This window comes from Ceratotherium simum, chromosome 9, assembly GCF_057802395.1.
Source record: "Ceratotherium simum simum isolate JZ-2026a chromosome 9, ASM5780239v1, whole genome shotgun sequence".
Classification (NCBI taxonomy): Eukaryota; Metazoa; Chordata; class Mammalia; order Perissodactyla; family Rhinocerotidae; genus Ceratotherium; species Ceratotherium simum.
In genome coordinates, this window is record NC_141908.1 from 54,953,972 (window position 1) to 54,976,282 (window position 22,311).

General features: G+C 32.9%; 1 protein-coding gene across 4 annotated transcripts in view; it reads right to left on the minus strand.

The window, feature by feature from the left end:
• Positions 1 to 371: 371 nt before the first annotated feature.
• LNPK (lunapark, ER junction formation factor) overlaps positions 372 to 22,311 on the minus strand; it is a 79,014-nt gene continuing 57,074 nt past the window's right edge. For 2 of the 4 annotated variants that reach the window (XM_087435413.1, XM_004426649.3), the window contains exons 9-13: positions 19,089 to 19,301; positions 10,586 to 10,691; positions 9,260 to 9,330; positions 8,296 to 8,466; positions 372 to 1,393 (exon numbers count right to left, since the gene is read on the minus strand). In XM_087435413.1, coding sequence (XP_087291539.1) covers positions 1,155 to 1,393; positions 8,296 to 8,466; positions 9,260 to 9,330; positions 10,586 to 10,691; positions 19,089 to 19,301 — 800 coding nt within the window. In that variant the 3' untranslated portion in view covers positions 372 to 1,154. Of the gene's footprint in view, positions 1,394 to 6,695; positions 6,779 to 8,295; positions 8,467 to 9,259; positions 9,331 to 10,585; positions 10,692 to 19,088; positions 19,302 to 22,311 lie in introns of all 4 variants that reach the window. The other 2 variants (XM_014784641.2, XM_087435414.1) reach the window with 2 other exon arrangements.

The window sequence follows — 22,311 nt, forward strand, 5'->3', positions numbered from 1 at the left end:
TGTATTTAAGGTTCAAGAACTGCCATTCTGGGTCAAAAATTTTTCCCAGTTAATCCTTAATACACATATTAAATCCAATGAACTACCAGTAACTGCCTATTCTCATAAAACTTGTCTCTCAAAATTAAAAATTACAAATGGTCTAAGGTTTTCCTGAATCAGAAAAACCTAATTTCCAATTAGAACCTCTAAATGTCACTATTTTTCTGAATTTGAAAGGCAATAAGCCTGAATAAAAGCATCATAATTTGTTCTCAGCAAAATCTATAGGTCTATTATATTGTGAGCTCTTCCTACTAAGACTTTTCAGGTAGCCAAGTCATCCACCAAGATACTATCTGAAGAAGTCTAGATATTTAAGAAAAAGAAACTGCTGCCAGATCACCTTTATTTTCCTTAACAAAATACACACAAGAGCACAAATTCACTTATAATATCATCAATATTTTACAAGTATAAATAATGCTCAGAATTCAAGTACAGTCAAGTGCAGAGATATTTCCTATATGTTAATATGTAAACATAAGCTAATTATATACATCATACACCTTTGGCCTAGCTGCAAAATAAGAGACATCAAAAAGAAACACTGCACCTGACTGTTCAATTGCATTCTTACTGAGAATTCCTACCAATACCTATATAGTTACAGGTACAATTTTCATACTGCTTAATGTAAATGCCTAAATAGACATTTTTCCCCCTGGCAAATATCTCAAGAGTTAAAATTCTATCCATTTTTAATGATGAAGTATTAAAAATCTTAATTGAGTTTGAGTCCTTAAAACAAACACTATTATAACTTATTCCTAACCAAAGTTCTTCCTATGTCAAAATGGATATTATTTACAGGTCACACATATAGAAAACAAGAATGCTATCATGTCTGTTTACTTGTAGAATGGAAAAAAAAATATCTAAAAGCTGTCTAAATAGTGTGGGTCTTTGCACACTCAAAAGGTCCTTTACTAATATCGCTTGCTTTTAATTTTAATACCCAGTAGATATAACTTTGACATATTGAAATAGCCAGGCAATCTGAATTCAAATGATATCAAGCATATCCTCAAAGCGGGGGGAATACCACCTAAAAAGCAAAAACTGACATCAAAAAAGACTACAAATATCCAGTTGAAGGCACGTGGAAGCATTTACTACACTGTCATCAAAGATTCTCCACTTAGTTCAGAATCAGGAATAGAATCAGCTCTGGGAACTGTTGATTTGGCTTCTTTCACCAAGGTTTCCTCATTCTCAGTCTCTTCTTGCTTCTCCTCTGGTTCCTCTGTGCCAGATGCTTTTTCAATCACTTGGTTTGTCTGCTCTGTATCTGATATTTTGTCATCTTTCTGCTCTGTACTGTTATCAAGAACATCTTGTTCTTCTAAAGATTCTGAAAAGATGAACAGTCAAGACTTTAGGAATACCCAAATGTTAAAACTGCTAAATAAGGTAAGCAAAAGATAAGCACACACATACATGGACTAAGAAACAGTAGAATGGTCTAACAATATCTTTAAAATCTTTTAAAATATGTACTTACCTCCCTACAGCATATCATATATGAGTTGGTATGAATGAAGGAAAAAAAAACAATTTGGGGGAAACAAACCCATAAACACAGTTTTATCTAAAACCCCATATTCTCATAAAATTTAGGAACTTTCATAATATTTAGGAACTTCCTTAAAGATGCATTTGAAAGTTGAATGTCCAAATACATCAAAGTCCCAACAGAACTGGGTGTTAGAAGACAACAGCCCAGCAAAGCAAACGTATTAACTCCCAGATTATGTTTCCTGAAGGAACTGTCTCCCTTGCGCCCAGGCAACCCTGTGAGCCATGTGTACCTTTGTGTGTGTGTGTACGGGTGTGTGTGTAGGTGGTGCTATTTCCCACACTGATTTACATCCCTATTATCTAAGGCCTGGGGAGGTCTGGATCCACCTCTTCCAAAGGCATGACAAGTCTCCCCTCACTGTAAGTCAAGTCCTCATGATTTAGACCTTTGGGTCAGAATATGCTACATACCTAGAATGCTAGGGAGAAAGGGTCTTTTGTCCCTGGCTCCATAGCAGAAGTTAAGTAAGGGTCTTAGTTCCTATCTGAAAATTTACTCCCTTTAAACTCTCTTTTGAGTTTCATTAAATTCAAGTCCCTTAATAATAATAACAATTTTATGAAATAAAGTTCCTTTAATTCTTTAAAGAGTGGGATGGGGGAGGGAATGACAGGAGCAGAAAGATTTGGGCCACCCAATTTCCAAGTCAAAGATAAAAATCTAGCTTTGAGTTGTTTGTTTTGTTTTTGTAATAAATAGCAACAAACATCCTTGCTAGGAAAAATATGGTTAAACCACATCACCTAAACAAATAAGCAGATTTTCCTACCTTCATAGAAGATCCCTTATGATATACTACAAATGTCACTGATTCAAAAAATCTGGAGGAAAGGCCAGTCTACATTAGTAAAGAGCTCTAGTTTAGTTCCTTATACAGTACAGGCCAGAGCTTTACTAAATAAATAAAATTAAGTAATAGTGTTGCAAATAAATTATGTGCTATATGCACACAGGTTAATGTGGAAGTCTTACAAATTCATCGTTTTACCATTATCAGTTTTAATAAATACAAATTTTCTATATCTCACACTCTATGCCTAGACTTTAAAAATATTTGAAAAGAATTATTTCTTTAAACAGATATCTTAGACTCTAGTTTACAGAATTAATTACAATCTCTTTCCCTCTTTTTATGTATAGAATGAAAGGCCGAAATTCCACAGTTAGGGACATCCAAGTTAACGAGATTTTACTGTATGAAAATTTCACATGATCACAAAAAGTAGTAAGGAATGTTCACAAATCATATTTGTGCCAAATGTCACAAAAATGCTATTTTTATCTTAAAAGAAATTTAAAATGGTATTGCTGCACCGCTTGGAATTTTACGAAAATCCAAGGTAGAAAATCTTGTTATTTGAATGTTCCAGTGCACAAAGGAAAAGCAGAAAGTACAAATGAAAGTCTATGGATGTGTACAGATCATTTCTGCTACAAGAGCTAGTTCTTCAGTGGAACACTTCAGGAGTGGCCAACCATTTGTAATTCTATCCTCACAGACTTTATCCAGGCAGAATTTTAAGAGTCATGGTTTTCCACAACTCTCTGGCCATAGAGCAATACTTACTTGTCAAACACTTTACAATTTGTTATAATTTAGTAAGCCCTCTAAAACAAACCAATAAAGCCACACAAAATGAAAAAACAAAAAGCTCAGAATCCAAGACTCAACTCACCAATAAACACGTTTAAGTGAACACAGGCCCACACAGTTTGTCATATTCTGTCTGACAGATTGCCTCAGTACTGAACTTCAACAGAAGAAGTATTAAGTTCATGGTTTATCACATTAAAGCTTTGTGATATAACTATTTTCAGAAACAGACACATCACTAGTCAAATCCAATTTAAGTTAAAAATTCTGGGGTCTTAAAGATGCAGTTAATACTAAGAGGAAAACTACAATACTTAAATTTTTAAATGTCTACAAAGGTGAACTCTAAGAAATACCATGTGCTGTCACAATTAGATAACATCATACACAAAGCTTGCTGGTCAATAATGTATTGAATTTCAGAGAATATAATACACGGAAGACTAAAAATTGGTGAAATGATGAGTAGGGCTTGAAAACAATCAAAAAGCCTATTAATGACTAATTTTCTTCCCCTAGGTTAATTTGCATAAAAGTAATTTTAACAGCAGTAACACTACAAAAAGCTGGATGTGTCATGATGCCTACAACAGCCATCAGCTAGTCTAAATGACATAGACATTTACTGTTTGGATGCCAATGCCATTTTGTAAGAAGTCATCCAAACAAGATTTAAGTGAACTAGGTGTGCAAGATTAACAGAGAATTACATATCAGTTTAATAACTGAACCACAGAGCTTTATAATAAGATTATTAGATGTATTCCAAAAGTACTTACTTTATTTCTGTGGGAGAGTATCATCTGCCTATTCTAATAAAAACAGTAAATTTTTTCTGTGACGTTATAGTTTAAAATAGCTTTTTGGTACAAAATACATAACAGAGGATGTCAACATTTGGGCATAAAATACTAAAAGAGAAACCAGCCTTTGTGTTCATACTAATTAAATAGACCTACTCTCTTCTGTGCAGTACCAGTTTAAGACTAAAATTGAAACAAAGTTACCTGGATGACCCAGTTCCATCTGTAAGAAAACTTTAAAAATCAACTTGGCCACCTGTAATACCATGAAAACGATATACTGCAATGTGATGAAACAAAAAATGACCCATAGAGTCTGTTTCTTTCCCCACTCCTGCCCCCTGCCCCACTCCTACCCCAATATTCTTGAGAGAGAAGCTTTTTCTACCAAATTATAACAATTGGCTTCCAGTTGTTTGGACAAAGCCTCAACTCCACTAGACAACTCAAACTCATAAAACTGAGTCTAACTATATAACGAATATCCCTGCCTCACCAATAAAACACACACATACAAAAACACGTAAGAAGTAAGAACATCACCTTACATTTAGGTTTTTATTCTAACTCTTGAAAAAATAATTTTCTAAAAAAATTAAAGAATAGTCTAGCAAACAATTTCATATATGTTCCAAAGGAAATATATAATTGCCACAGAAAAATACATGATTCTATTTAGATCATGCCTTTGAAAACCTCTCATAATTTGGTGAATTCATTTAGATTCTTTTTTTTATTTCTTTTTACAGTAACAAAAAAAATTATGCCTTGCTAACACATCAAAATTTTGCCTTGCTAACACATCAGTACCCACTACACGTGTAGAATGTAAAACTTATTCTAGGAGATTCATTAAATTAAAATGGACAATTTGTCTTTGAACTCACAAGTTTTAAACAAACCGGTTTTTACAAGATTTTTCTGCCTTAAGGAAAATGGTCAACTTATATTTAAGGAACAAAGACATGAATTTCATCCCAAAACTCAACTTAGTGGCACAATGAATAAAATTCAATTAAATAATAACCACCTATGAGAAAATAGCTCATATTCAACATAATACTGATTAATTATTTACCATTGGTGAACAGGTCCATTAGATGAGTAAGAATGTCATTATTAAGCAATGATGCAAAACTATTAGGTGAAGATGTTTTAGAAAAAGGAATCAGAAGGCCAAAAGATCTCTATGTCTAAAACAAACATGCAAAAACATACTACAGGCAAGTTTACATCTTGAGTAAGCTGTACATAATTGAATAGAATAAAGGTATAAGCTTTTTGGATCTGGTAAATACACAGAATTCAACAAAATTTACATTATCAAATAGTTCAATTTCCTAGAGCATCATAACAAACAGTACTAAAAACAAAACTTTCCTTAATTCAACATAACTTAGTAGTAACAGTATATTGCTTAAAAGAAAGGAAGGGAAGAGCAGAAATCAGATTACCAAGGTAAATTTCACCTTATATAAATTTTACTTGCTATTTTTGATAGTATTGATTAGATGCCATAAGTTTTATTATTATCAAGTTATTTCCAGTTGAATAAAAGCTATCTTCTACTAAAATAATTACATAAGATCTGAACAAATACAACTGAGCAATGAAAACAATATTAATATTTTTCAAACATGCTAGCCCAAAATCACTGTACTAATATACTAATAACACAGAACCTTGTACTCTATTACCGTATCTAACAAAAAGAATGCTATATATCAGGTATTTTGGAAAGCACATTAAAAAAAAGCAAAACTGATAAACCGCTTTAATGTGGCTTAGCAGAGATTCAATATTCCTGTACTACTCATTTAACCACAAAAGAAACCGAGGAACCTAAAAGCAGTCCATTACTTTGGCACACCATATCTAGTATGCTCTTAGATGAAAAGACAGACCATAGTCCTAATTTCTTGTGTTTCTCTAATACTCTACTACTAAAGCATCTGGATATACAGTTCTAGAAAAAATTTTAGGAATTCAAACGAAGAATTAATGGGAGAAAATTCTTCTAGGTCTCCTTCTTTGATGAAAACTTTCCAAGATTTCATATGTTGTTCTAAAAAGCGGTCCAAAAATTTCCAAAGTCTTGTGCCTCATCCTAAATGCAAAATCTTCCAGTAGCAGAATCAAGACAAAACTTAAGTTCAAAGTCGTGCATCATAGATTGAAAAAAAGATCTCTTCTATTAATGCTTGATTATTCATATAAATTGTTATAGAATATTCATTGAAAGAAAAATTCAGATGGAAGAAAGTTACCTTTCGGTTCAATAACCTAATCTCTGCAGTTTCTGCTGCTATCAAGGAGCTATTTCAATACTTTAAAAAATATAAAAATTTAAGCAGTAAAGTTTTCTTTTCAGATCTCAAGTTTCTACATCAGCTTCATCTGTTCATCAGAAATACTTCCAATCATTTACTAAGGAATCCGGCTTGGATTTGATAACTGTGTATCACAGTGTTGAGATAGGAGTCTTGGAGAAAAGTTTCAGTCTTCTGGAATGCCAAAGTAAAAGGTGCTCATAGCCATTTTGATGAATCCAAAGAGAAGTATGAAAAAGTTACTACTCTAGAAACTATCTTAACCAAATGGAATTGTTGCTTCAGTTTCTAGCACTACGGAGTTACTAGACCCTGCCTCAAGTTTTGTCTTCACCTATTAACATTACCTTATTAGGGTTGAGTTTGAGCCAGTTAGACGTCATTCCAGAGATTTCAGACAGAAAATGGGACATCTGGGGTATTGCTCCTCCTAGATTAGATGAGAAGGAAAGGTATGGCTGGGTGTTGTTTGCTAACTATCCATCTCGACCTTAGCAGAAGATATAAAGCATGGGACTCACTATCGAGATTTTTATTTTGTTGGCTGTTTTTTCTTTTTTTTGTCCCAACTACTGGCTTTCAAATATTCACTTTAGCCTTCTTAAGCAAGGTTACTCATGGAAAGAACTTCAATTTTTCCTCTAGGCATCTTCAGTATGAAATTCTTTAATTTTCAGTTCCAAGAGGCTGCAGTGGCAAGGCAGACGATTTGCATGTGACAGCATGCAGCTCAGAGCATGAGTTAAGCAAAAGAAAAAGTCTGATATTGTGTTTGGAGTTGATGTTGCAGACTTGGAGAAGACGAATGCATTGATTGAGTGTTGGAAGTATACAGACCTCTTGTCATGGCTATCTGTACTTGAATTCATTTTGATGTCTGTTAGTAAGCCAAAAGCCAAGCCCAAGTCAACACACATATTTTCACTCTTCAAGGTTAAAAAAGAAAAAGATACTCAAATTTTCAGCCTAAACTTCCAATATCTGAAAATTCACTGCCTCATATTATTCTCAGTTAAAGCAATTTTTTCACTACTCAACGCTTCTATAAAGAAGAAATCAAATATACATAAATGATAATTCCTAGAAATTAAAAGGATGAATACTGACTGCTAAATAAACTATGTGAACAAAATTTCCAATATGCATTTTTTTCGATACCAGGCATATAAAATATCACGGCCTATGTCATAATTTTAGCAATCTTCATAATTCAGAGCTGCTTAAAAAACAGCTCCTCACCTAATATTAACAGCAAGAAATAGTTGGCAATTAATAGTCAGATCTTCCATCTCATCTTTTCCATTTTTTTCATGAAACTTTCTCAAGAATTCCTAAAACAGAATTGCAAGGTGAGTTCTAAAACCGAATAAATTCTGATAAATTCTGTTTCTCTAAAATAATGTTGTTTTACATCAAAGGCATGCATCAACAATGTTAATCTTGTGGACCTCAATAAATTGTTTCAAAGGCACACCAGTTCTATCAACATAGTCAGCTAAAGAATGCAATGACTTCCCAATTCCAAAGTTTCCTCCTTTCTGGTACTTTCTACCATTCAAGTGGTAGGCACAAACCTATTTTATCAATGAATTTTACCCTTATAAGTAATTGTTTCATAATTCTCATAATCTGCTACATTTAAACAAATTGAAAAAATGATTCCATGAAAACATGACTAGTCAAATCTCCCAAGTTAATAGAAATCACTCCATAAACAATGGTTACCTAGCTGTTGCTAGATGTTGCTTAACACAACATAACCTGAATTTTAAAACTGAAACACATCATACCAATCACACAGGAGGCTATACTATCAGAGCAATAGCTGACATATGCATGCTGCAAAATCTGATAAATTAATCTATTTCTACCTAAAAGCATTATGCTTTTATCGTCAAATAGCAAACACTATTAACAGACAAAAGTTTTCAATTAACATATTCATACCTTCACTGATCTGGTTCTCTGATGAAACAGCACTTCCTGAAGGCAAGTGACCCACCGAACTTGAGTCTTCCACTGCCTGCCTCTTCTCAAAACTAAACTCTGGAAGTCTTGGAGCCTGGGGTCTGGTTTTTCTTGCAGGATTCAAGAAAAAACAGTAGGCACATCGAAAAGCTGCAGAGAATTAAAAAAATAAATAAACAAAACCACAAACCAAAGAAAATTCAAGGATTAATCAGATAACTTTCAAGATTACTTTTGCAAATAGTCAAAGAACCCTTCAAAAGTTATTTATCCTTTGTGAACTGACATGTGGTTTTAATAATATCATGGCAAGTGTTCTAACCAAAGCTAATTTTAAAGCATACTTTCTAATTATTATTAGAATTAGAATACTAATTTTAAAGCAGAAAAGATAAGTTACATAGCAGGTTAACTAATAGCAAAACAATATTAATAATGATCGAAATGTATTATACAAATTATATTTCTAGTCACCAGAATCATTAGGTATTTTAAAATCCAGAACTTTGCTCATTTGCCCAAGAAAATGTAGTGTGTCATATTTGAGAAGCATAATTAGTTAAGTATATTTTTTAATAGTGGCTGCATATGAGAATCATTTGAGGAGCTTTAAAAAAAAATGCTGATGCTTAGACCCCATTCCAGATCAATTAAAGCAGACTCTTTGTAGATGGGTCCTGGATATCATAATTTTTAAAAGCTCTTTGGGTGATTCTGATGCACAATGAAGTCTGAGAATAACTAGCCTAGAGGTTGTACATTGTATGAGGGAAAAACCTGAGTTGTCTTTCCTGCTTTGCTCTGTGTTCTAAAATAAGGACAATATGCCAGAACAATATATACAGAGACAGTCCCTAAAATAAAACGATATTACATAGGAATTGGCATAGAATAAAATATTTAAGAGTAAAATATTTAAATCTAACGGCCCAATAATTCTTACCAATGTATTCAAATTCTTCTTTCAAGGCCATGCCATTATGAGAAAAACACTGCTGACATATAAGGGCATACCTACACCAAAAGAAAATATGAACAGACCAGTTAGAAATGCAAACAAAGCCCATGGGAAAGGCTACTTTAGCCATCACAGCTATTTATATTTTAACATAGCTAAGTATGTCATAACAGATTAGACATTACTTAGTAAACAATAAACAATACTCTTTAAACATAACAGCCATAAATTCAATCATTTCAAAATATAATTTATATATCAAATTAAAAATAAACTAAGCAAATGAATATATCCTTACTAAGTTAGCAGAAACATATTTGATAACAGAACACTTAAATTTCAGTATTCCCTACCACACATTCCTGGGGATGACAGACTCCAAATCTGTGGTCAGATAGGATTGGAAAAGATGGAACCTCTTATAGATTCATAATGGATGTTATTAAAACCTCTGAGAAGTCTTGCAGTAAAGAAATGAATTTAATTTTGTTTAGTCCAGTCCAAAAGTTACTTTCTGTACATCATGATTCCTGTATCTATCCCAGTTATGCTTAAACATCTTCCTCATTTTCTATTTATATACTCTCTCTGTTCTCTGTGTATGTACTTAACAAATACTTGGCCCTATCAAACAACATTCTACCCGTTTGAATAACATACTATTATTATATTAACATTAAATTCTAGTCCCTTTATTAAAATGATAATATTAACCAATAACCTTATCAAATATCTACTCTACTACCCTAGGAATTTTTCAAAAGTCTATACTATGACAATTGCTCTGCTCACATCATACCTATCTTCCTAGAGTTATTTTAAGGATCAAATAAGATAATAATGGAAAAGCATTTTGAAAACTGTATAAGTGCCAAATACATGTAAATTGTCCTCATTGTTAAAATTATCACCATCACCAAGTCTAGTACTGACATTTTCTTACAACCTACTAAGTTTTCACTACTTGTGTTTTCTTCAAGTTTAAAAGTTTCAATGAAATGATTCAATTTCTCTAAAAATAATTTTATAGTAGGTTATAATATAGTAAGGTCATAATATTTTTTCTGCTTTTACATATATATATATGTATGCATTTTCTACATTTTATCTAGATACTTTATCCAAACTCCTACTGAAAAACAATTCACTATATACTCTTTTGCAGGGCTATAAAACACTCCATCATGTTCTAAAATCAAGAAACAGGAGCCACAAAACTGTAAAACATCTAGTGCATCTGCACACACACACCCGCCTGACCAACAAACTTTTTCTTCATTTTTATTTATCTACCACCCTAGTAAACATTACCTGTTCTGTGGACCATCACCAACTAAATATTCAACAATTCTATCCAGAGCACCTCGTTCTCGGGGGAGAATGGGTCTTGCTAAAGGTGGACCTGGAGGATGAAGACCTAGTAAATAAATAAATACATATAAAATTTACATGTATAAAACACATGTAAATTTTAATTCAGTTACCAAGAACTACCTATGCTTCTCAGAACTTTTAAAAGATTTTAAAAAAACAAAACTAATATTCTTATAAATCTCTGTAGAGCATCCAAATTTTCATGAAAAATACTATACTACAAAAAAATATGTTTAAATATGTGCTATATCAGAACCACCAACATAATCTATTAAGAAATGAAACTATGTTGGGTTCTGTACAAACTAATTTTAAAAATGCCCAAACTCTAAAAAGCTTATGTAGGGCCGGCCCCATGGCTTAGTGGTTAAGTGCGTGCGCTCCGCTGCTGGCGGCCCAGGTTCGGATCCCGGGCACGCACTGACGCACCGCTTCTCCAGCCATGCTGAGGCTGTGTCCCACATACATCAACTAGAAGGATGTGCAGCTATGACATACAACTATCTACTGGGGCTTTGGGGGGAAAATAAATAAATAAATAAAATCTTTAAAAAAATAAAAAATAAAAAGCTTACGTAATAATAAATTAGGAGATTTCCACTTTGGGCCATAATAGAGTAATAAGGGTCAGATTTACCTTCCGACCTAAAACAACTAAAATACTGCGCAAAATATATGATGCAACAGTTTTAAAGACACTGGATATCAGGCAATGTAGGATAAAGATCACTGAGAGACAAAAGGCAAATAAGATGAGCCCTATAATTGCCCCAGCTTGTTGCCTAGAGAGAGTTTCCAGCCAGCAGCTCAGGGAGAGTAAACCCAGGTGAAGTGCATCAGTCTCCCTGAGTTGAGGAGATAAAGCTGGAACTCTGGGGAGGCCAAGGCAGCCTGAGTTCACAGGAAAGAGTATCAGAGAGGAGAGAATGCACAGAGCAAGAACACCAAAGATCTGCAGAGGATCCCCACGACTATTCAGCACAGTACTGACTGGTGCATGCATGTGAGGAAACTACCTGAAGACAGAAAAAAAACTGCCCCAAAATATTAAAGGTAACAGTACTCACATGGGGCCAAAAATATTGCATGTTCCCACCAGAGTTCCCATGTTCCCCTGTTCCCAATGGAAAACTTCACACAGGTCATTGAGTAAGTATCTGGAGGAGTTTTGTATAGGGATACAAAAATATCCAGCATCTAGTAAGGTAAAATTCACAATGTCTTGCTTCGAATCAAAAATTATTAGACATGCAAATAAGCAGGAAAATACAACCCATAGTGAGAAAAATCAATCAAAAGTGACCAGGAAATGACAGAGATGATAGAATTAGTAGACAAATATATTAACACTTATTATGACTATATTCCATATGCTTGAGAATCTAGAGGAAAGATTCAATATGTTAAGTAGAGACACGGAAAAATTTAAAACACCCAAATTGAACTTCTACAGATGAAAACTACAATGTCTAAGATGAAAAAATCCACAGATGGGATGAACAGCAGTTTGGGACATTACAGAAAAAAATATTAGCAAACTTGAAGATATAGAAATAGAAACCATACAAAATGCAACACAGAGAAAAAACTAAAAAATTTTTTAAATGACCAAATCAACAGCAAGCTGTAGAGAACTACCTCAAGCAGCCAAATATACATGTAACTGGAGTCCAGAACAAGAGGAGAGAGAAGGAAAAGAAAAAATATTTGAAGAAATAATGCACAAAATTTTTCCAAATTTGATGAAAGCTATAAACCCACAGATCCAATTATATCAACAAACCCTAAGCACAAGAAACATATTGTTGCACCAAAGCACACCATAATCAAATTGCTTAAAACCAGTGATAAAGAGAAAATCTTAAAAGCAGTCATAAAAAGATACATTATGTACAGAGAAAGAGATAAGGACAGCAGATTTCTCATCAGAAAATAAGAAAGCCAGAAGACAATGAAACAATATCTTTAAAGTTCCGAAAGAAAAACTACCAAATTAGAATTCTGTATTAGTGAAAACATCTTTTAAAAATGAAGACTTTTTCAGACATACAAAACTGAAAGACTTCATCTCTAGCAGAACTGCACTACTAGTTAAAAAGAAATGTGAAAAGAAGTCCTTCAGGCAGAAGGAAAATGACACCAGACAGAAAGCAGAATCTACACAAAGGAAAGAGGAGTACCTGAAATGGTTATCATGTGGGTAAATATACAAAACTTTCATTATTTAAACCTCTTTAAAACATAATTGATGGCTTAAAGGAAAAATTAACAATTTGTTGTGAGGTTTATAATATATGTAGAAGTAAAATGTATGACAACAATAGTACAAAGGTCAGGCGAGGAGAAAGGTAATTATACTATTGTTAGATTCTTAAACTGTATGTGAACTGGTATCATACCACTTGAAAGTGAACTGTGATGAACTGAAGATATATACTGTCAACCCCAAAGCACCCACTAAAATAACACAAAAAAGCAATATAGCTAAAAAGGCAACAACAACAACAAAAGATTAAACGGAATCATAAAAGATGCTCAATCCAGAAGAAGGCAGAAAACAAGGAGAAAGGTAACAGAATAGATGAAACTAACAGAAAAAAAATAGCATAACAGAAAAATTTAAACTCAAACCCAAACACACCAATCATTACATTAAATGTATGTGGCCTGAATATCATCATTAGGAGGCAAACATTGTCAGAATGGATAAAAAAGCAAGACCCAATATATGCTTCTTACAAAATACCCATTTTAAATACAAAAACAAGTAGGTTAAAAGTAAATGATAGAAAAAATATATAAATATACTAACACTAATCAAAAGAAATCTGGAGTAGCTATATTAATATCAGAGTAGATTTTAGAGCAAAGAATGTTATCACAGATAAAAAGGGTAATTTCATAATTTCATAATGACAAAGGAGTCAATTCAATAACATAACAATTCAGGACATAACAATCCTAAACATATATGTGCATCATAACAGAGCTTCAAAACACATGAAGCAAAAACTAATAGAACAACAAAAAGAAATACACAAATACACAATTATAGTTGGAGATTTCAACAGCCTTCCCCCAGTAACTGACAGAATAAACAAACAGAAAATCAGTAATGACAGAGAAGACTTGAACAACACTATCTACTATCAACTTGACCTAACTGACATTGAGAGCCCCTCTACCCAAAATGAACAGAATTTATATTCTTTTCAAGTGAATACAAAACATTTACCAAGACAGATGATATTCTGAAACATAAAACAAGTCTCAATATATTTAAGAAGATTCAAATAATACAAAGTATGTTTTCTGACCACAATAGAATTTAAATCAGACATCAGCAACAGAAAGAGATCAGGAAAATGTCCAAATACTTGGAGACTAAATAACATACACATAAATAATCAGGGTTCAAAGAAAAAATCAAAAGAGAAATTAGAGAGTATTTTTAACTGAATGAAAATGAAAAAACAACATCAAATTTATGATATGCAGCTAAAGCAGTACTTAGAGGAAAATTTATAACTCTAAACACCTTTAATACTAAACACCTGCAAAAGAAGATAGGTCTAAAATCCATGAATTCAGCTTCCACCTTAAGAAACTAACAGAGAAGAGCAAATGAACTCAAGGTAGACAGAATAAAATAAATAATAAGGATCAGAGAGGAAATTAATAAAATAGAAAATACAAAAATAATAGAGAAAAGCTGGTTCTTTGAGAAGATCAATAAAATTGATAAACTTCTAGCCAAACTAATCAGGAAAAAAAAGAGGGAAAATACAAATATCAGGAATGAGAGAAATGGCATAAACCCAAATTGTAAAAACATTAAAAGGATAGTGCAACTATGACATAAAACTATCTGCCAGGGCTTTGGGGAGAAAAAGGGAAAAAAAGGAGGAGGATTGGCAATAGATGTTAGCTCAGGGCCAGTCTTCCTGAGCAAAAAGAGGAGGATTGGCATGGATGTTAGCTCAGGGCTGATCTTCCTCACCAAAAAAAAGAAAAAGTAAAAAGGATAATAAGGGTATATTATGAATATCTTTAATACATTCTATAAGTTAGATGAAATAGACAAATGTTTTGAAAGACTACCAGACTACCACAGCTCACTCAACAAGAAATAGACAACTACTCAATTTGCTAAAATTTTAAGAATTTTTCCAACTATGTTCATGAAGGATATTAATCTGTAGTCTTTCTTCTAAAAAAACTGAGTTTTTAGTTTAAAAAAAAAAAAACTTTTCCACAAAGAAAACACCAGACCCAGAGACTCCAAACTGTAAATTCTGCCAAACATTTAAGGAAGAAATAATATCAATTCTACACAAACTTGTCTATAGAACTGAAGATGAGGGAAAACTTTCTCATACTGTGAGGCTGGCATGACTCTGATACCAAAACCAGACAAAGACATTACAAGGAAAAAGAAAAAAAAACTACAGACCAATATGCCTAAGGAAAAATGATGTAAATATTTTTACCAAAATTTTAGCAAACTGAACCCAACAATATATATACAAAACAAAACATCATGACCAAGTGAGATTTATCCCAGGAAAGTGAGGTGGTCTAACATTTAAAAATCAATGTATTTCACTATACGAACAGGTGTTAAAAAACATAAACTAAAACCCCATATGAGCATCTCAATAAATGCAGAAAAAGCATTTGCCAAAATCCATCACCATATACGATAAAAACCTTCAGCTAATTAGGAATAGAGGGGTACTTCCTCAGCCTAATAAAGGTTCTCTATTTAAAAAAAACAAAAAACAAAAAAACAACCCTACAGCTACCATCACACATTGAAAGGTGAAAAAGTAATTGCTTTCCTCCTAAGATCAGCAATAGGGCAAGGACATCTGCTCTCACCACTTTCATTCAACATTGTAATAAAGGTTCTAGCCAGTGTAATAAAGCAAGAAAAAGAAATAAAAGGAATCCAGATTAAAAAGGAAGAAGTAGAACTGTCTTTATTCACAGACAATGTGATATTCTATGTAGAAAATACTATGGAATCTATAAAAAAGCTATTAGAACTAATAAGTGAGTTTAGCAAGATAAAAGATCAATATACAAAAATCATTTGTATTTCTATATATATTAGCAATGAATAATTGCAAATAGTTAACAAAACAATACCATTTACAATACGATCAAAAATATGAAATCATTAGATGTACATTTTACAAAAAAATGTGCAAAACCAAACACTGAACACTATAAAACACTGCTGACAGACACTAAAGATTTAAATAAATGGAGAAACATGCTGTGTTCATGTAATAAATTAGTCAATATTAGAAGAGACAAATGGAGAGTGGGAAGTGGAAGAATAACCCAGAATTTAGTTAATGATTTACATCATATAAAAACAGTAGTAACAAAAATAGAGAGTTACACAAACTTTATGAATTGTAACTCAACAGTCTCTGAAAACTGAAAGAGAACTGTTTGCAGAAGATATTCTGAACTGAGAGACAACACGGAAGAGGGAACTGAGAAGAAAGTGAGAGAATAAAATAAGATGTGATATGATGTTTCCCTTTGCAAAACAAGGCAGGATGAACCTAAGAGTAAGATGGGCAGCAATGGAGGTTTACATGGAGACCTCACAGAAGACTTTGAAACAAAATGAGGCCTTGCTGGAACAAGCCTTGCAATATTAGGATACAAAGTTTTCTTTTTTTTTTTAAAGATTTTATTTATTTTATTTTTTGCCCCCAAAGCCCCAGTAGATAGTTGCATGCCATAGCTGCACACCCCTCTAGTTGCTGTATGTGGGACTCGGCCCCAGGATGGACAGAGAAGTGGTGCCTTGATGCGCACCCGGGATCCGAACCCAGGCCGCCAGCATCACAGCGCGCGCACTTAACCACCAAGCCACAGGGCCGGCCCAGGATACAAAGTTTTCAAGATGACTGTGAAACAAGTCACAGTCATTTAAACAAAAACTTTAAAGCATTCAAGAATGGCTTTAGGGTGGCAATACCATATTAATATTTTAAAGGATAAGAAAAAGAGATTTCCTTTGTAAATATTCACAAATCTAAAAGCTGTTACCATCTAAAAACGGGCAAATGTCAAAATTATAGCTATTAGTAAATAAATCTAGGTTCTAGACTAAGTTCTTAGTATTACAAATCAAGTACATTTTTCAGATTTCATCAGATAAGTTACTGGTTTACTTATACTAACAACTTTCAATCTTTATCATCAAAAAATAAACTTGAGGGGCTGGCCCGGTGGCAGAGTGGTTAAGCTCACGTGCTCCGTTAAGCTCACGTGCTCCGCTTCAGCGCCCCAGGGTTCACAGGTTTGGATCGCAGGCGCGCACCCGCGCACCGCTTATCAAGCCATGCTATGGCAGGCGTCCCACATATAAAATAGAGGAAGATGGGCACAGATGTTAGTTCAGGGCCAATCTCCCTCAGCAAAAAGAGGAGGATTGGCAACAGATGTTAGCTCAGGGCTAATCTTACTCACAAAAAATAAAATTAAATTAAATAAACTTGAATGCAGACATTAAATGTCATCCCTCATTATTAAATTTTCAACTTGAATTAGCATGCCTAATTAGATTTTGAAAGCATTTAAGCCAACTTAACTTTTGCTGGATTATTTTATTTCTACATGTTTAAAATGAAAATATCCATAAAGGAATCTAGATACATAAAACAACATATTTCATAAAAATATCTTAAACCCCTTGTATTCTAAGAACTTTTAAAATACTGCATCTTTGTATTCATGCTGTTATGGATAACAGTAATTAATACAAACATCAAGAGCAATCATTGTAGGAATACTGGTCATTTTTACACAGCTTGGCAAATTATCAAGTACCTGCTGGTTATTAATTTTCAAACATATGGGAGCCCTGTGGTAATACACATTAAATTGATTCTCTTCTACAAATATGGCATAATGAAGAAATGAATTATTAATCTTCTCTATAAGAAATCACTTAACTGATTCATATTTTTGGCAATGTACAACTTAAACACAAACAGTCTTTTACACAGAAACTAATTAAAAACTTCAGTAAAATGTTATATTTACATGATCACAAAATTAAGGCCATGTTCCTTCTGTAACCCTATTCTTACATGTGCAATACAGTTTTTATTACTTTTACATAAATTGTTAAAACTTTTATTTCTTTAAAACTAGTTAGATATACAAATATATATAATTCACGCATTCTCACAAAAAAAGGTCTTTTATTAAACTAAGAATGTTACTTTACAAATCATGGGTATCTCAAATCAACCAGATAACAACTGAAAGATGAATAATTTTCAATTTAATTTTTCTCAATTTCACAAAATATACAGCTGCCTTAAGTGACATCATTATATGTCAAGTTTAAAAGTATTTTTTCAATAACTACTTTAAAGTTATGATTTGTATACATTTCATTTGTAGACAGCTTCCTTAATTTTTTTATAAATTAATAGTTTTCTAAAATCTTATGCATCTTTTTTTCAAGGAAAAGCAGGAAAAAAAATCTACTGTAATAGTAACATTTGGATTACTTATTGATTTTATTACACAAGTGCCCTGAATACCTGATATCAACTACTGACCAGCCTCAAAATCATTATAAATTATGTTAGTAATTAGTCATGAAATACCAAAGTAATCTAAATTAGAATATCCTAAAATAAGATAAATAGTTTACTATCATATTCAAGAATCTGACATGGAAATCTACATAAAATAATGTGATCTGCTGAAGCAACAGACTTCCATATCCCAGTCACACTCCAAAGTTGCAGGGGAATATAATCTATTACGCTCCAAAAGTGGCCTCTTCCCCTAGAGATCTATACGCTGAAAAAAGAGAATCCAAAGAAATGAAATAGTAATAAAGGCAATATGTTAATTTAATAGGATTTTATGCTAAAGTATCTGTCAGAAAATACTAAAGTTCTATGTCTTAGAAAAAGAAAAATCTACCAGCCCATATTAACAATAGTAGTATTAAATACTACAATGCAGGAATATTCTTCCTGAAATATGTCAAGTAATCGTCATGTTTAAAAATATACGTGAAGGGTTTAGCAAAAAGCATGAATATATTCCCAAAGTCTTCTCTTCTATCCCTATTTTATCTAAATCTGGAGCCATTCTAAAGCTGAATATAAAAAGATATGCTATACTGTTACTACAGAATCCACAAAGTTTTATTGCCATTTAAACAAAGAAGCCATAACAGTTAAATGAGCTCAAGAAATAGGTTTCAGTATCACAACGTGCCAGCTGTAAAGAGTTATGGCTAATTGAATATGGAACGCCTGCTTAATCAGATAACTGCTCTGCTATTTCCAAATGAAATGCCATTTCCATACTGTCTGAAAATGGCCCGTTTTATTGGTAACCAGAGAAAACAATATAAACTGTAAATAACATTAAGTGCTCTGTTTACCCATTCCAGGCACTGAAGTAGCAGGGGATCCAAGACGTCTTGGTAACACATTTGATGATAGGACTGGAGTAACAGTTCTTTCTGGGGGTCCACCAGGGGCTGAAGTGTCCTTTGGTGGTCCAGGAGATACTGGAACTTGTGGCGGAGGGCCCTGGCTAGAGCTTGTTGGTGTTGGAGAAAGGTTTCTTTGAGCTGCAGTGCGCTGACGAATCTCTGAGAATAAGAATAAAAAGTATATACTAGACTAAATATCCAAATACCACATTGCCAATACAACAAATCACTTACATTTAATAAAGTTTTGTGGCACCAAAAGGCATCTGTAAGGTCAAAACTGCTAATAATAAGAAATCTATAAAATGTAACATTGAAAACTGACTATAACAGAGTACTCCATTTCTGAACCTACAATTCAACTGCATATATTTACACAACAAGCCTTAGTCTAACTCTACCTACTGATATTACTTTTCAAAATAAGTTCAAATAAAATAAAATCACCCAATTATGTGTCGTCTTTTTACAATAATCTTTCCTAATTTATGATAAAGGAAAGAAAGTTTATCAGAATTAGTGAAAACTGGAGATTTATTTTTCAAGACAAAAAATGGTAACTCCAGGAAATGAGTGAATAAGTATATTCCGGAATTATCAAAAAATTTATGAAGTAATTAATCTAAGTATTAGTCACAGAAATGCTGAAAAAGTGTTCTTTATATTAGGAACCATTCTCATTCTCCTTTATACTATTACTATCTTTTTGGTAAACGTTTTTTGCCAGTACATTCAATTAAAAAAACCTTCAACTCTGCATAAACAATGTATCATTATAAATAAATCTTATCATTTAGTTGCAGAAATTACAAGATTTTGTAATTTATGGCAAATATGCCAAATCCAGGCTGCTGCCTCTTTTTGTAGTTTTATTGAAATACAATAACACTCTTCTGTTTACATATTGTCCATGGCTGCTTTAGAAGAGTTGCATTGTTGCAACAGAGACAATATGGCTCTCAAAGCCATTTACTATATTTACTATCTGGTCCTTTACAGAAAGTTTCATGATCCCCTACTCGATAACATAAAATTCAATTCTATCATTCCCCATTCCCATCAATATCTTACTTGAATGTTCATGGTAAGATCTCAAGTAAAAAGGTACTCATAGCTTTTTAATTCCACATACCACATTAAATTATCACAAATCCTGAAATAGGCTGAAACTAAAGAAGTTAAATTTTAATTGGCATAATTGGTAAAAGTATATACTTCTCAAAGCAAAATACTTAGATTTGGACTCTATTTGACATGGAAAGTTCACTGCAATCAAAAGTACAGCTCTAACATCAGATTTCAGTTTACTACAACCTAGTCTACTACTAGTTAAGAACCTGGGCTCTGTGGTCAGAAAGGTTTGGTTACAATCTGGCTGTAGCTACATGACCTCAGATGGGTTAATTTCACTGTAAAATTAAGATAATAATATTCTCAACTCATAGAATTGTTATGAGGATTAAATAAGATAATGTTTGTAAACTAATAGCTCACATTTCTTGAATAAATATTATTTCAGATGACTATTTTCACACAACTAAGTATTTTCAAAGGAGCATTTAATGGTAATTACTGGGACCAACTAATATCCATTGGTTCTTTTTTTTTTTTTTTGTGAGGGAGATGAGCCCTGAGCTAACATCCATGCTAATCCTCCTCTTTTTGCTGAGGAAGACTGGCTCTGAGCTAACATCTATTGCCAATCCTCCTCCTTTTTTTCCCCCAAAGCCCCAGTAGATAGTTGTATGTCATAGTTGCACATCCTTCCAGTTGCTGTATGTAGGACACGGCCTCAGCATGGCTGGAGAAGCGGTGCGGCGGTGCGCGCCCGGGATCCAAACCTGGGCCACCAGTAGCAGAGCATGCGCACTTAACCGCTAAGCCACGGTGCCAGCCCTCCATTGGTTCTTAATTTAGTCTCTAACCTAGCCACTGCAATAATAAATTACAAGCATGTCATCATTATAAAAATGGAATTGTCTTTATATTTGCCTATTTTCCATGCAGTTTATATAGAAAATTTCAGATTTTACCTGGACAAATTGTAACCTAATATATCCTTCAAATTAGCTAGTCAATTATCTTTTACTCACAAGGAACATTTTAAAAGGTGGTTACATATTAGGAAAGCCATTAAATTGCTGCAAAAGGTACTGAGATCAATGAAATCATATTAAGATTTGGTCATTTAAATTATTTTGTAAAAATAAGGCATCAAATACTATAAATCACTTTTCAGCTGATTTTCAGATAAAACATAATTCAAAAAATGACATTTTTCTTCCAGATAAAGTTTAACATTTATTAGACTATATTAAAATTAGCTATTACCCTTTCACTTCTTGAACAAAGACTTCCTCTGAATGTGCACTTACCCTGTGAAAATTAAAGTACTCTTTTAACGTCACTCATGTGCTACTCAAAGGTGAGGTCTATAACTAGTTAACAAAGACCACCACGTCTAGCATTCCATAAAAGAGATTTGGCCTAGTAATTCCTAAATCTAAATTTAGGCAGAAAAAGGAGAAAAATGATGTAGAAGAGTCAGGAAAGGAAGAAAACAGTTTCATCGATTTCAAAGGAAAAGCAGGTAACAAAGAGTTACAGTATCAATTACTGAAAATAGCTGGCAATACCAAATCTATATTTGGTAAAGTGTTATGAAATATTCTGGTAGTCTCAATTTAAAATATCCAAGATTTGTCTACTTTTAGCCACTTGCCATTCACAAATGCTTTGTATTATAATTATTCTAAAAAGTTTCTAGTACTCAACAAAGTAGTCATAATGGTTATATTCAAAATTTCCTGCATTTAAATGCAAAATGCCATCCACCAAAAAGATTTACCAAGCATTCCACATCAGTCTGGAAAAGTATTATAAGGAGTGTTCCATAAGGTCAATGCTTGATTGGAAGATGTTTTAACTTCCTCATCAGTGATCAATCAATGATTCAATAAAAATCATACTCACTGAGTATGAGGACATGTCTATATTTTTAAATTTGAAATGAAGCAGATAGAATCAAAATGAGATTAAAAACTACTATATTACAATAAACATAAGGAAGAAAACAAAGTTTAAAATAATGATTAAAACAGGATAGTTAAAAGCATAGACTCTGGGATCAAACCATCTTGATTTAAATTTTAGCGCCACCCTGTTTATT